Source organism: Rhipicephalus microplus, chromosome 7, assembly GCF_043290135.1.
Source record: "Rhipicephalus microplus isolate Deutch F79 chromosome 7, USDA_Rmic, whole genome shotgun sequence".
Lineage (NCBI taxonomy): Eukaryota > Metazoa > Arthropoda > Arachnida > Ixodida > Ixodidae > Rhipicephalus > Rhipicephalus microplus.
Window position 1 is genome coordinate 16,575,910 of NC_134706.1, and position 12,714 is coordinate 16,588,623.

The 12,714-nt window shown below is 46.0% G+C and overlaps 1 protein-coding gene across 1 annotated transcript in view; it reads left to right on the forward strand.

Annotated features, from left to right (window-relative positions):
- Positions 1–12,304: 12,304 nt before the first annotated feature.
- The window catches only part of LOC119179369 (uncharacterized), a 34,579-nt gene continuing 34,169 nt past the window's right edge, over positions 12,305–12,714 (forward strand). Inside the window, exon 1 of the mRNA XM_075868406.1 lies at positions 12,305–12,312. Coding sequence (XP_075724521.1) covers positions 12,305–12,312 — 8 coding nt within the window. The remainder of the gene's footprint in view (positions 12,313–12,714) is intronic.

Here is a 12,714-nt window from a genome sequence, read left to right on the forward strand (position 1 = left end):
GACGCTTCGCCCTCTCGCCATGATTCACTTCTCGGAGATGCGTGCATTTTTTTTATTGCAAAATCGCATGCATTCTCAGTAGTAAGGCACGTTTACAATATCACGGGACAGCCCGTATTCCAAGAAGTCATCAGAAATGTTAAGCTTCATATTTTAGACGGAAGAGCAGGACGTACATTGTAAGTATTATTGCAATGTTTCATTGCAACACTCGGCTCTTCGGCGTCAGAGTTGTCCTGCGCTTCAACGATATGTCACTGCCGCCAACAACGTTATCGTTTCGGTTCGTTTGAGCAGAGGTCCGGTTGTATGATGTCGAATACTGAGCGTGGAGCTTTCGGGCGTGTATGTATTGTTATGTAACATCTATTCGCATAAAAAGCAGAGCTCGCGTATACATAATAGTGTTTGACACATAAGAGTTTGAAGCACTTGTGAAGACTTGGTTTTTACTAATATTTGCGGGCAGACCAGTTGGGGATGAGTAATTCATAACTAAACCACACAAACGTCACAACGAGCGAGCCGCCTGCACAGTGCCTTGACAAGAGCCTTGGAAATCGAGATCTGCTCGGCGCAGGTCAGCAGGATACTCTGGCTCAGGTACATGCCAAAACGATCATTGAGGGAGAGTAAAGTGAAACAAAGAGTGTGTTTAAAATAATATACTATGTTTTGAGAACTTCATTACATGTGTGGTATGTAAGCACATGCCAGGCTCATCATGCGCTCGTGGCCATTTCGCTGGCTTCACATATACCAAATTTCGGTATTGCATGATGCGAACGGACGACGAATGTAAATGACACGTCCAAACGCGATGATTGTCACATGCGTGTCATGTAAAAGATAACTACATGATATACACTCATAGCGCGCTCATGGCCATTTAGCTAGCTTAACATATACCGAATTTTGTATTACGTGACGTGAATGAATGCCGAAGGCATATGACTGGTGCCAACATATACCCTCTACTTCAGCCGTCACTGGTATGGTGCGCCCCTGTTGCCAGTGGCACGTGTGACCAGACGAGCCCAAATGCATTCATGGCTGTCTCCTCCCGCGTCGTTAATTCGGCTGGGCCCGCCAGAACTTGCGCGCTTTCTGGCATCTCGTGAACTTGTCTGCTCACAAGGTGCCTTATGCATTCGCCTGCTACGACTGCAAGGCGAAGGCCATATTTAAGGCGAGAACCTTTAACGTCTAGTATTCGCGATGACCGGTGTCTGTGCGGCCCCATGGACCGGGGTTCCAGCTGTGGTGTCTCGCCCTCACGTGGGAGAAATATGGTGTCGGCAAGATGCACGTGCAAAGGGCGAGAATATGAACGCACGTAAATCGGGGACAGATTAGCCTCGTGTACCGCTTTGATTCGTGGTAAAGAATTGGAAAAAAAATGCGCACACATTATGTTTGTATGTCATTCCACTGGGAGCGGGGAGTGTAAAAAATAGACAGGGTATTGTCAGTCGAATGGTTACAGGCTTTCGCCCGGAACGCACTTAGCAATTTTCAGTTTTTTTATAAGTTTTAACCAAGCACCACACTTCTATATACAGTTTATAATGTTTCTATTGTATAGTTTGTCTTATGGCAAACTTGTGTAAATATTTATAAAACTATTCAACGCTCGGCCTATACCCCTACAGTGGGTGTGGACCATAGCTGGAGGCGAACAAAAACAACACTCGTGCTTTGACTGCTCGAAGCTCACCAATCGAGTGAGACGGAAGACGCCATTTTTCTCGATGGAGGATGGACATAATCCCGATGAGACCATGGGCCGCAGCGGTCTGAGTACGGATGAGAAGAGCATGGGAGTCCGTGCCGTGGCATCTGTTGTTGGCGACACCACTGATAGCTCGGCAGCGGAGGACACATCAAGTTATCAACGCTGGAGAACGGCAAGCACAATCTCTTAAGAGCCTACCACTACAACGGACTTCGATTCGTTTGACAGGCAGTCGTTAGCTGAGTATTTTAAGCATCTCGCAACTGCACAGGCAAGTTTCATTAGCATGAGTGGTAGGAACAACAGATTTTGTCGACTTGACAAACAAGGCTTTTTTTTCTCGAGAAACACAAGGTTGTCACTAAACTGGGAAGGTATCCAAGCGCACTCGATTCTTGCTCGAGAGAAAGAAACACTCCAAGACAAAATTACCCGAAAGAGGAGTGACGGAGCTCTATGGGAGCACGCGATGATCCCCAAAAAAATTGTGCTAATATTACTGAGCATCGAAAACCTTACACAGACTCCTTCACTTATTATGTAGACCAAATTTGGCATGGAAACAAGCAGCGCTACTTTTAGGCACAAACTAAAAAACGCGCCAACTCAGATCAAACTTCTTGCATATAATACATTTATTCGACCCCGTCTAGAGTACGCATGCGTAGCCTGGGACCCGTATTTTAAAAAGGATGTTTATAAACTTGAAATGGTCCAGAGGAGAGCGGTAAGATTCATCTATAATGCCTATCACAATCTTGATTCACCTTCATCACTTATGGCAACTAACAACATTCCGCTCTTGAAACAGCGTAGAACTATCGCCAGACTCAAGTTTCTTTTCCTGCTTCGTAATCGTAAGTTTAATATCGATCCCAGTAAATACATCTCTCCCTCTTCTTCCAGGAAAACCACGCACGCTCACAATCATGATCTGACACCTTACTTTGCATGTACTAACTTTTTCAAACATTCCTTCTTTCCGAGAACCTTTAGCGAATGGAATGCACTGCCTTCAAATGTTTTTCCTGAACGTGGCATTCCCGACTTCGAAAACTACATGCATCTTTTGTGTAATCAACACTGTTGATATTTCAATGCTAGAATACCTCATCTTATTATTTCAACTGTGTAGCTTTACTTTTTGTGCTTGAAACTGTTTCTAGAAGTTTGTTCGCTTTTTTTCTAGATATGTATAACTAAGCATCCTATTTAGTATGACTTGTTTTTCAGTAGCTTTGTGTATTCTAACTTGCTGTATAACTTGTTCGCTTTTTTCGCTATGCTCCCTTTTTGTGCCCCTCCTGCTTGGTCTACGGACTGCAGTATGTAATAAATAAATAAATAAATAAATAAAATGAATTTTTTTCAGACAACCTTCAGACAACATTCTGGAAAATTCAGAAGTCACCCATGTGACCAAAAAGTTTTTTATCTCGAAAATATTCGACCGATTTACTGTTTCCGAAGCAGTAAATCAGCACAATTTTTTTCATGCATTTGTGATGGTCGCAAAATGGCTGGAACGTTTCGCTGGAATGACTCTTTATGAGTATTTTTGGGGGAAAAAGAATGAATCATTATTAAACAGTAAATATGCCGGAATACGCCCACAAATAAACTCATAAACAATGGTAGCAATCACACCCTACAATTAACACACTTTGTTCTTGTTATTTGAAACCTCGAAATCGAATATAAACACCAACACACGGAGTTCCTTTAAATGTTACGGCTTCTTTACCCCTTCAAGTTAACAGTTCAACTCAATTGTAATCTATATGTAGAAAATTCCTGTGAAGGAACACAAGCATGTCAACTTCCCTGTCGTTTGGCCGGCACGTTTTTTCTGCTCCACCATGTTCCACGCACTGGGAAATCAGAGTTTATGCTTCAATGCATTCTTGTGGTCGGTTTCGTACTATCGATAGTGCTATCGACTTTACTACCAATGGCGTTATCTATATATATATTATTTTTAAACACCGATATTTCGATAGTGTCTAAACTATCGATAGTATTGATAGTGTGATCAGAAGTTCTGTGTCACTAAAGAAAACGTGCGTGCTTAGAAGAAAGAAAGAAAAAAAGTGGCTTCTTGCAGTGTGCTGTCTGTCTCTGACAAACTTTTCGCTGTCTAAGAAAGTCCAGCCCTTTCCTCACTGAATCAAGATTCTTTACGTTTTTGAGCTTTAATCGCGCTGTCTTCTTCTAAAACGTTTCCAGAGCAAAGTACCTGCGGAGCCGAGAATGCTCGCCAACTGTCCGCTCATTCGAAACTACTTCTCGAACCACACATCCGGGACATATGGGAAGAGCTTGCCATAGATATAGGGCGTAGAAAAACCTGGAAATGGATCGTTTTGACTCCTTCACGTCACTGGATGCTTACGCCGAAGACGTCCATCATTACCCAGCGGAGGTGAGGTGATGTCAGTGTAAGCTCGATATATTTTCAACATTCTCCTTATTTTGCATGTGTACATATACACGCACACATAAAAATGCCCTCCCTAACACACACAATGTATGCTTGAGCACCTCCTCCTTGCCTGCCCCCCCCCCCCCCTAAAAAAAAAATCCGGCTGAGCCATTGAGCCACGCCCTCGATAACGACGATGTATAAGGCACAACATTAAACTATCAGAACAAATAAACAATTGTGAAAACCAACATCGTATAAAATTGTTTTTTCCAGCGGGTAATTATTCATCGTAGTATAATCTTAAAGTGTGTTTAAAACAACAACGAAATGTAAGTGACCAGGTATTCAAGTGCGTACTTCCAACTGAAGGAATGTGCAGTCCTCTGAGGTAAACAGTTACCTGAGGATGCAGCACAATTTACTGGTATAAATTTCTATAAAAGCCTCGCACACTTGCCTACAGATTAACGGAAGGGGCCTTATCACTTGAGTAGTCGTAACTACCCCGTTCGTGATAACGCTGACAAGCTCACCATCAAAAAATATATTAATGAATATCCCTGCTGCTATGTTTACTTAGAGTAGGTAGCGTCACAAGCCGTTTTGTAAAAGAGTCTGTCATTATCTTATCTTTTTAGGATCAACGAATCCACGTGAAGCAGCATAGGGATGACGCCCTCAGGCTGAGAGAAAACCATGAGCATTGGTCTCGGCTTGCCCTGGATGCCTTTAAAGAGCTGGCCATAAATTCACCCGGCTCCGCAGTCGCTATCTTGGACGAATCCGGGTTTCGAGCCGTCTTCAATGACTTCGTTGTTCACACACGGTATTTCCAGATAAATGCATCAATCAGCGAATGATGACTGCCTTATCACAAGTCTCGTGAATTGAAACTTGCAATTCTGTCGAAAGAAACAATTAGGTACACGGAGTTCCTTTTGAAATGTTGTTGCGGCAGGAAGAAGAAAGTGCATATACATCTAGAGTTATCTCTCTTTCGTAATGATATCGCATGAACATTTATTTTAAACCTGTGTTTCTCATCATTTCCTTCTCTGCAGTACTCAATCTCATAACTTCCTTACACCCCCCCCCCCTTGCGCCCCTTGTTCAATAAATCCGGTTTTGTACAACCCCCTCGACAGATTACCTTTGGGCGCACAATAATGTCCTCTGGATGTCACGAGGTGACATCAGTACATGGTGTAATGGGTGACGTCATCGATTGCGTGCTTAACTTAATCACTCGATCGCGTGACTTTTGGTAGAAATCGCGGTCACAATGGCGCCGGATTTTTAGGGGCGAAGTTCCTTATGGCATGGCTCGTGCGTCCCACATTGTCGTTGTGCGTAACCCCCTCTCGTTAGTTCTGGAACCAGCCATAGAGGGCGGTACTGACGTCACACGTACGGAAGGAGAGAGACGATCACGCGACTATCATCGCGTGTTCTTCGATGGCACCGTACGCCAGGGGGCGCTCTATGGTACAATAAAAGCACCGCTATTGGCGCGAGCTCATTCAGAGGCCCGGCGGTGGAAGATGGACAAGGCAAGGAAGCATCGACGGACGCTTCGCCCCACTCATCATCATCCATTCCGTGGATATGCTGTGACTTTTTTTTTACATTTTAGTTTATGACGCTCTCATATAAATAATATTCGCCTCTCATGTTCTATGCCGTTCTTCCTCGCTTGACCTTGGGTTTCACCTCAAGCGCAGCTCACGAAGAACCTAATGGAATCGGCTGAAATCAAGGTCTTCGTGGCGGGCCACGCCTCCTCGTCAATCCACGACATCGACAAGCTGGACCCCATCATGCTCGCTGGCTACGGCGAGCGTCGGGGGGACACCAAGCACACGTCGCTGTGGCGCGTGTGCGTCGAGTCTCCCTTATCGCTCAACACGCACCACCAGCAGAACAAGCTGTGGCACCTCGAAGACTCTGACGATAAGTGCGTTCGCAGTGTTGATAGCGTAACCTGTTAATCTTCTTTAAACTGGGCCGAAACTATTAGCACTCCGTAGCCTAGCTATGATTAGGAAGACAGATTGCCGTGCATCACTTTGCCGAAACTTCAACTCCACTCAACCCTTGATGTTGTTCAAAGGAGGGAGCCGTACTGAGAACCGACTATAAGCTTCCTGTCATTCCAATCGTCTCTCCATCCCACTTCTTCAATCGAAGGGTGCCGCAGGAATTAACAAAAGTGGCCTACGATCGCGGGCAAACTACTATTCGTTGAAGGGTACCTGATGGGCCCCACAACAATTTTTGAACAAGGTTTGAAATCGCTTGGTATATAGTCAAATAAGGCTCCCAAGGACACGTGAGCCACACTTCCTAGCGCAGCGCGTGGCCTCGAAATCACAATTCTTAAAATTGCCTTGCAATCACTCTCTCTTCTTTTTACAAATGATTGCAATATACCCCACTTATTCCGCCTTATACCCAAGGTATGCGTATATTAGCCTACTCGCGCACCGCGAGCTGCATATTTATTTACTGCGACCGCCGCGGGATGGCACCACGAGCAGCGCACATGCTCGGGCTTACACTTGAAGTAATCCGCACGTTCGAAGAAAAGAAAAAAAAGAAAGGAAAGTGTTTGAGGTCATAATACGCACTGACGAATGAACGCTCTTTTCTGTCCCTTTTAATCTCCCTCCCTGCGTCGATTTTAGAGCACTCATATGAACGAAAAAGGAGAGAGAAAGCGCCTGAAGCATGTGACTAATCCTTGCAGATCCTCTGGTACTGGGTGGATTATACAATTTCTAGCGGCATGTCACTTGAGTGTAGCGTCATGCGCTTGCGTTGAGACTATTCCGTTACAACTGAGGGAAGCGTTGCAGGGCCTCTTTAAGCAAAGCTGGGGTTTCGCATCCCGAAACCAGGATACCATTATGGAAGACGTCGTAGTGGAGGGCTCTGGAAACTTGCGCCATCTGGTGTTCATTTAAAAGAAATTAAATCGCAAAATATGCGTCCCTCTATCCTTTGTCCTCCATCGAAATGCGATCGACCGTCGCGGCCGGGATCGAATCCGTGACCTTTGGCAGAGAAGCCGGGCACTTTGCACTTATCCACCGGGGCGGACTTCAAGCAAAAGTTGCCAGTCTATTTAAGTTAGTTTGTGCACGCTGGTACTCTATTTCGACATATACGGCGCCGATGCGCTGAGACCAACGAGCATACGACCTCCAGTCCACGCGGCGCTTGCCTTCGTCTGTTTTCACGATGTCCTTGTCTTTTCTTGTACGCCATAGGTACTGGAGCAACCACTGTAGCGCACTGCATGATGTGAGTTTGACGCAATCACGCTAGTGAAGCCTTTGAAATATCGACGATTGGCCGTAACACGTGAATAGGTTCCTGCGGTAATGGAAAGATCATGAATGACGGTGTCAGACTCAAGCACCCTTTTCGCGATCTGACTGGCATAAGTATTTCCGAATCGCGTTTAAAAGTCACGCGGGAAATAACAGTCAGAGCCACGGCAGACCAACACAAATTGAGTGTATAACGAAACAAATTAAATGAACTAATAATAATTGAAACGGTATTATTTATGGTCATTTGTTTATAAGGAGAATCATCATCACCGTCGTAATCAATGCAACTTCGCTGTTGTAAGCAATGCAACTTCGCAGCGTGTAAGAAGCTTACCGTAACTGTTTTTATTGTTTTCTTTTTGTGTCTCCCATCGGTGTAAAGGGATATCGAGTGCTGCATGAAGGCTCTACCGGAGCTTCTCTGCGACAAGGCGACCCGTAAATTGCAGAAGAAGCTCGACGGCGTCGAGTCGCCCGCCATGTGGGACGTGGACAAGCGTTTTTACTTGGGAATGCCCCAGGTGTGGTTAGATCAGGTAACACGAATGGCGAAGCAGCTCGCCGAAGGAAGGCCATTCGGAAAGCCGAAGCTCACAGCCACGTGAGGTTTCCGCGAATCCGAGTTTAATTTTTTTTTTTCAAACGAATGAAACACCAACACGGGCCTGACAGATTGGCTGACTGACCAAAATGTCAGCAAACGTAGCTTGAAGACAAGCATTTTTCATGTGTAATATATTGGTGAACTCTGAAGGGAAATCGATACGAGCTTTCGAGAAACGTTTTGATGTTTATCGCCAGAATGGCTGTAATCTAGAGGCCTATGTGAAGTTTCCTTAAATCCGACTTTATTTGTTTATTCAAATGAATGAAGCACCAACACGGGCCTGACATTCTGGCTGACTGACCAAAATGTCAGCAAACGTCATTTGAAGGCAAGTATTTTTCACGTGTTATAGATTGAAAAACTCTGAAGGGAATTTGATACGAGGTTTCAAGAAACCTGTTGATGTTTATCTCCAGAATAGCTGTAATCTGGAGGCCTATAGAGTTTTCGTTCCATAGTTATGTTTTGCAGCATGGTAGCCGCATGGCTTGCCTTGAGAAAAGAATGATTCAGTCCGGGCCATGTGTTTGAGACACCCATAGGAAGTCTTATCTTCCAGCTTTCGCTTTCGCGTAACTTGGCAAAACGCCGGGCCTTCGCGTTCGACGCAGGCCCGGCGTTTACGGAAGTTAAGCGCTCGTATTTCATGATCACCAACTCAACCAAGCAATCAGCCATTTTGATCACTTAAGGTGTTCGTGATCTTGTGAGCTCTTTTAAAAGTCAATCATGGCGTGTTCGCACAATACATTGCCAGAATAACTCGAGCTCTTATCCCTTGGAGTACCAAACATGAACTCTGATTTTTTTTTTCGGTTTTGAGCAGATTTCTGAGTATATATAAAGAGGTCACTGTTGATTTCTTCTCCGCCACTACGTGTCTTTTAAGTTGTTTAGTCCTGCAGCCTTTGTGGTGTCCTTACCCCTCCCTTCTGTCCGCGTCTGCACTGCCCGTCTTCTTAACATAATCCGTCTAGACGCCGCCACCGGACAACGCCTCGAGGTTCACAGTCGGGCCTCACGAAATCTCGAAAATTTTTCTGCTGGTGATCATAGAAGGCTTCCAGTCAAAGGGGTTGTGAAACGCTCGCTCCAAAGCGACAATGCGAAGCCACCGGCTTCCACACGCACTAACTAGGTGACGTCATCATAAGTAATGGTTTGCCCATTGAGGAACGCGGAACTTTTCAGTACTTGCGAGTGCGTGCAACCGGGACCCCCACAGTCAGCGTCTTTGCCATACGCCATCAACACTACCTTGAAATCTGACGTCATATTAAGCGGCCTTTTTGTTGGGACGCGGACCGCGTATGGCAGAAGCCGATGAGCGCCTCTTCCGCGCGCTCGATATGCCATATATAGTTCCGCGTTCCTCGATAGGCAAAGCGCCTGTGCAGATGCACTCAGGCTGATCATATAGTTAGCGCATGTGGCTGCCGATGGTGTCGCATTGTCGTTGTAAAGCGGCCATTTCACGACCCCTTTTAAACATAACTGCGAAAATGGAACAGTGCATAATTTATTTCTCGAAGAAAATATGTTCACGTTGTTTCAAGGACAACCTCTAGAGTGTTTGTCGCTTCCGCCGTGATTCGAGCTCGAAGGCGTGCGGCGCAGGGGCGCTGGTGCGCCCGAAGTGGACGTCTCTGTCGGCGCCTTCTTCCTCGCCCTGGGGCGACGACGGTGGAGGGCCGTGCGCGATCCACGCGAAGTCGGCGTCACTCATCATCTCCGGTTTGAGCGTGTCCGCCTTCAGGGGAGGAACGTAGCGGCGTGCCAGTCGCCTGCGCAGGGCCTCGACCAGGGGCTTGGGAAGCGAGATCTGCTCCGCGTAGGTCAACAGGTCGCGCCTGCTCAGGTACCTGCGAGCGCGCAGGTCAGAGCGCGTGATGAAACCAGAACACTGTATGTAGCGACTTTAGAGATGCTGACTATCTATATGGAACAAAGCATAGACTTCTGTATGAACTGTTTTACGGTTGGCTCCGCCATGGTGGTCTAGTGGCTAAGGTACTCGGCTGCTGACCTGTAGGTCGCGGGTTCGAATCCCGGCTGTGGTGGCTGCATTTCCAATGGAGGCGGAAATGTTGTAGGCCCGTGTACTCAGATTTGGGTGCATGTTAAAGAACCCCACGTGGTCAAAATCTCCGGAGCCCTCCACTACGGCGTCTCTCATAATCATATGGTAATTTTGGGACGTTAAACCCCACAAATCAATGTTTTACGGTTGGATTTTGGGAAGAAAAAAAAGATGGAAAGAAAAATGGTAGGTGTAACCTTAAGAGACAAGAAGAGAGCAGAGTGGATTAGAGAACAAACGGGGGTTAAGGATATCATAGCTGAAATCAAGAAGAAGAAATGGACATGGGCCGGGCATGTAGCGCGTAGACAGGATAACTGCTGGTCGTTAAGGGTAACTAACTGGGTTCCCGGAGAAGGAAAGCGGGTTAGGGGGAGACAGAAGGTTAGGTGGGCAGATGATATTAAGAAGTTTGCGGGTATAAATTGGCAGCAGCAAGCACAGGACCGGGTTAACTGGCGGAACATAGGAGAGGCCCTTGTCCTGCAGTGGACGTAGTCAGGCTGATGATGATGATGACGATGTCACTTTGTATTTTTTATGAATAATTTAAGGCTATGGGTATACGGTGGATGTAGGCGCATATGAAAATTGTTAGATTCGTGCATTCGACTTATTCCTGACATGATCAATTCACGTCGCGATGAACGAAAATAAGAAAACATTCATTAACACCCCAACGTGGTGACACCCACATGTATTTCGTAAAATCGTCTATAGACTGGAGACTATGGAGTTGTGTACAAAAGGTAAAAAAAGAGAGATAAAAACAAACGCCAATAGCTAGCCTTCGCCATTGACGTGTGGCCCAGTCAGCCTAGTTGCGCATAGACTTTGGCTACTCATTTATGAAAAAGTGAGAATCGTGCAAACTGATTCTTTTGCGAGTTTTAAGTACTTAATAAAAAAATAAAACTGCAAAGATAACGCCGGAACTATAGCGGTATCCACACCCATCAACGCCATAAATCGTGGGTGTAAAGTGGCCAATCTACACAATTTTTATAGTAGTAGTAGTAGTAGTAGTAGTAGTAGTAGTAGTAGTAGTAGTAGTAGTAGTAGTAGTAGTAGTAGTAGTAGTAGCACAGCAGCAGCAATAGTAATAGTATTAGAAGTAGTAGAAACAATAATGCCAATAATAGTATCAATAATGCTATTAATATATATATTCTTACTGTTGTAGTTCTCATTATTTAGAACCTCATCCGCATATTTTGAGATAGTGAATTGGTCGTATATGTTCGCGCTATGGTTAGGGTGGGGGTAAAACATTTATTACAAATAGAGGAGGTATGCAGGGACCAGCTCATAAGCGGACAGCACTCGCAACTAGTAGGTGGTGATCCCTAGTGTAGACCTCATTGGCGTCGGCTGTTGCCCGGGTTCATTTTAAGTCTAAAATCATGAATTATCAATCACCCATCGACCGCCTTGCTAATCCGGCTGGATATGCCTGTGTATATTCCGTTCTTTAGGATACGCCACTTGCCATACGCTCCTGCTATAAGCGATGAATTGATGCTGCATTTCCGCTAAGTTGAGAACCGCGTTCTACGACGCACGTAACGTAGACAGATAGACTCGGACCACTCGAAGTTTACTCGCCCTTGTTTGGGTGAAAGGCATTTGCGAGGGAGTGGGAGGTCTGGATTGCGAGCATGAATCGGGAGTCAAGTTGCTCCTCTGCTTGATCAGGCCCGACGAGGCGCAGAGGCAAGTAGGGCCCTAAACTAAGGGACCCGCCCAACTTCTCCGGACTACTCTAAAAAGGAGTTTCTACTGAACTCGTTCCAAAAGCGTCTGACCTGTAGTGAAGTGAATAGATGGCCTCGAAGGCGCAGAACCTGTGCGCCATGCTGTCCCGCATCAGGTCTCGAATCGTTATCGCCACCAGCCGGTCCAGCACGGACAGCAGGATATCTTCGGAGACGAGGACGAACGCGATGAGCTGCATGTAAATCTCGACCGCCTGGCGGTCCTCGCAGTGCTCCAGAATGTTCGAGAGTGCCGCCGAGGAAAGTTCTGGTTCAGCCCGAAGCATGTCCTGCATAGGCGTGCGTTGCCCAAATAAAGTGGGCTATGCTACGTTGATTTTTGTGGTAAAAGCAGCACAAAAAAAAAGATGGCAACGTGAGAAGAAATGCCCAGGACATGACCTGAACCCAGCAGTCTATATGCATATAGACGAATGTGAACATTCGACAGAATTCTGTCTGGTTGGGTATGAAACAGGGAGATGATTTAGACTCCATAGAGAGAGAGAGGGGGGGGGGGTCATTATCCGCCCCGCAAGTGCTTTGAAGACGCCGCTGCTACTCCCCGCAGTCGCCCCTTAGGAAGGAACCAAGTCGGTCTCGAAACGTCGGGTTCAAAACTTTTGGTTGGAGTCTAACCCTCGTATTCACAAACGCTCCTCGACTCGACTATCGCCTTTTACTTGACAGAGTTGAGCACTGCGCCACTGCTCGGCTGAAAGTGACGCTGCGCTACTCAAGAATCGCGGCAGATTATCGCTGATATGCAGTGACTTTC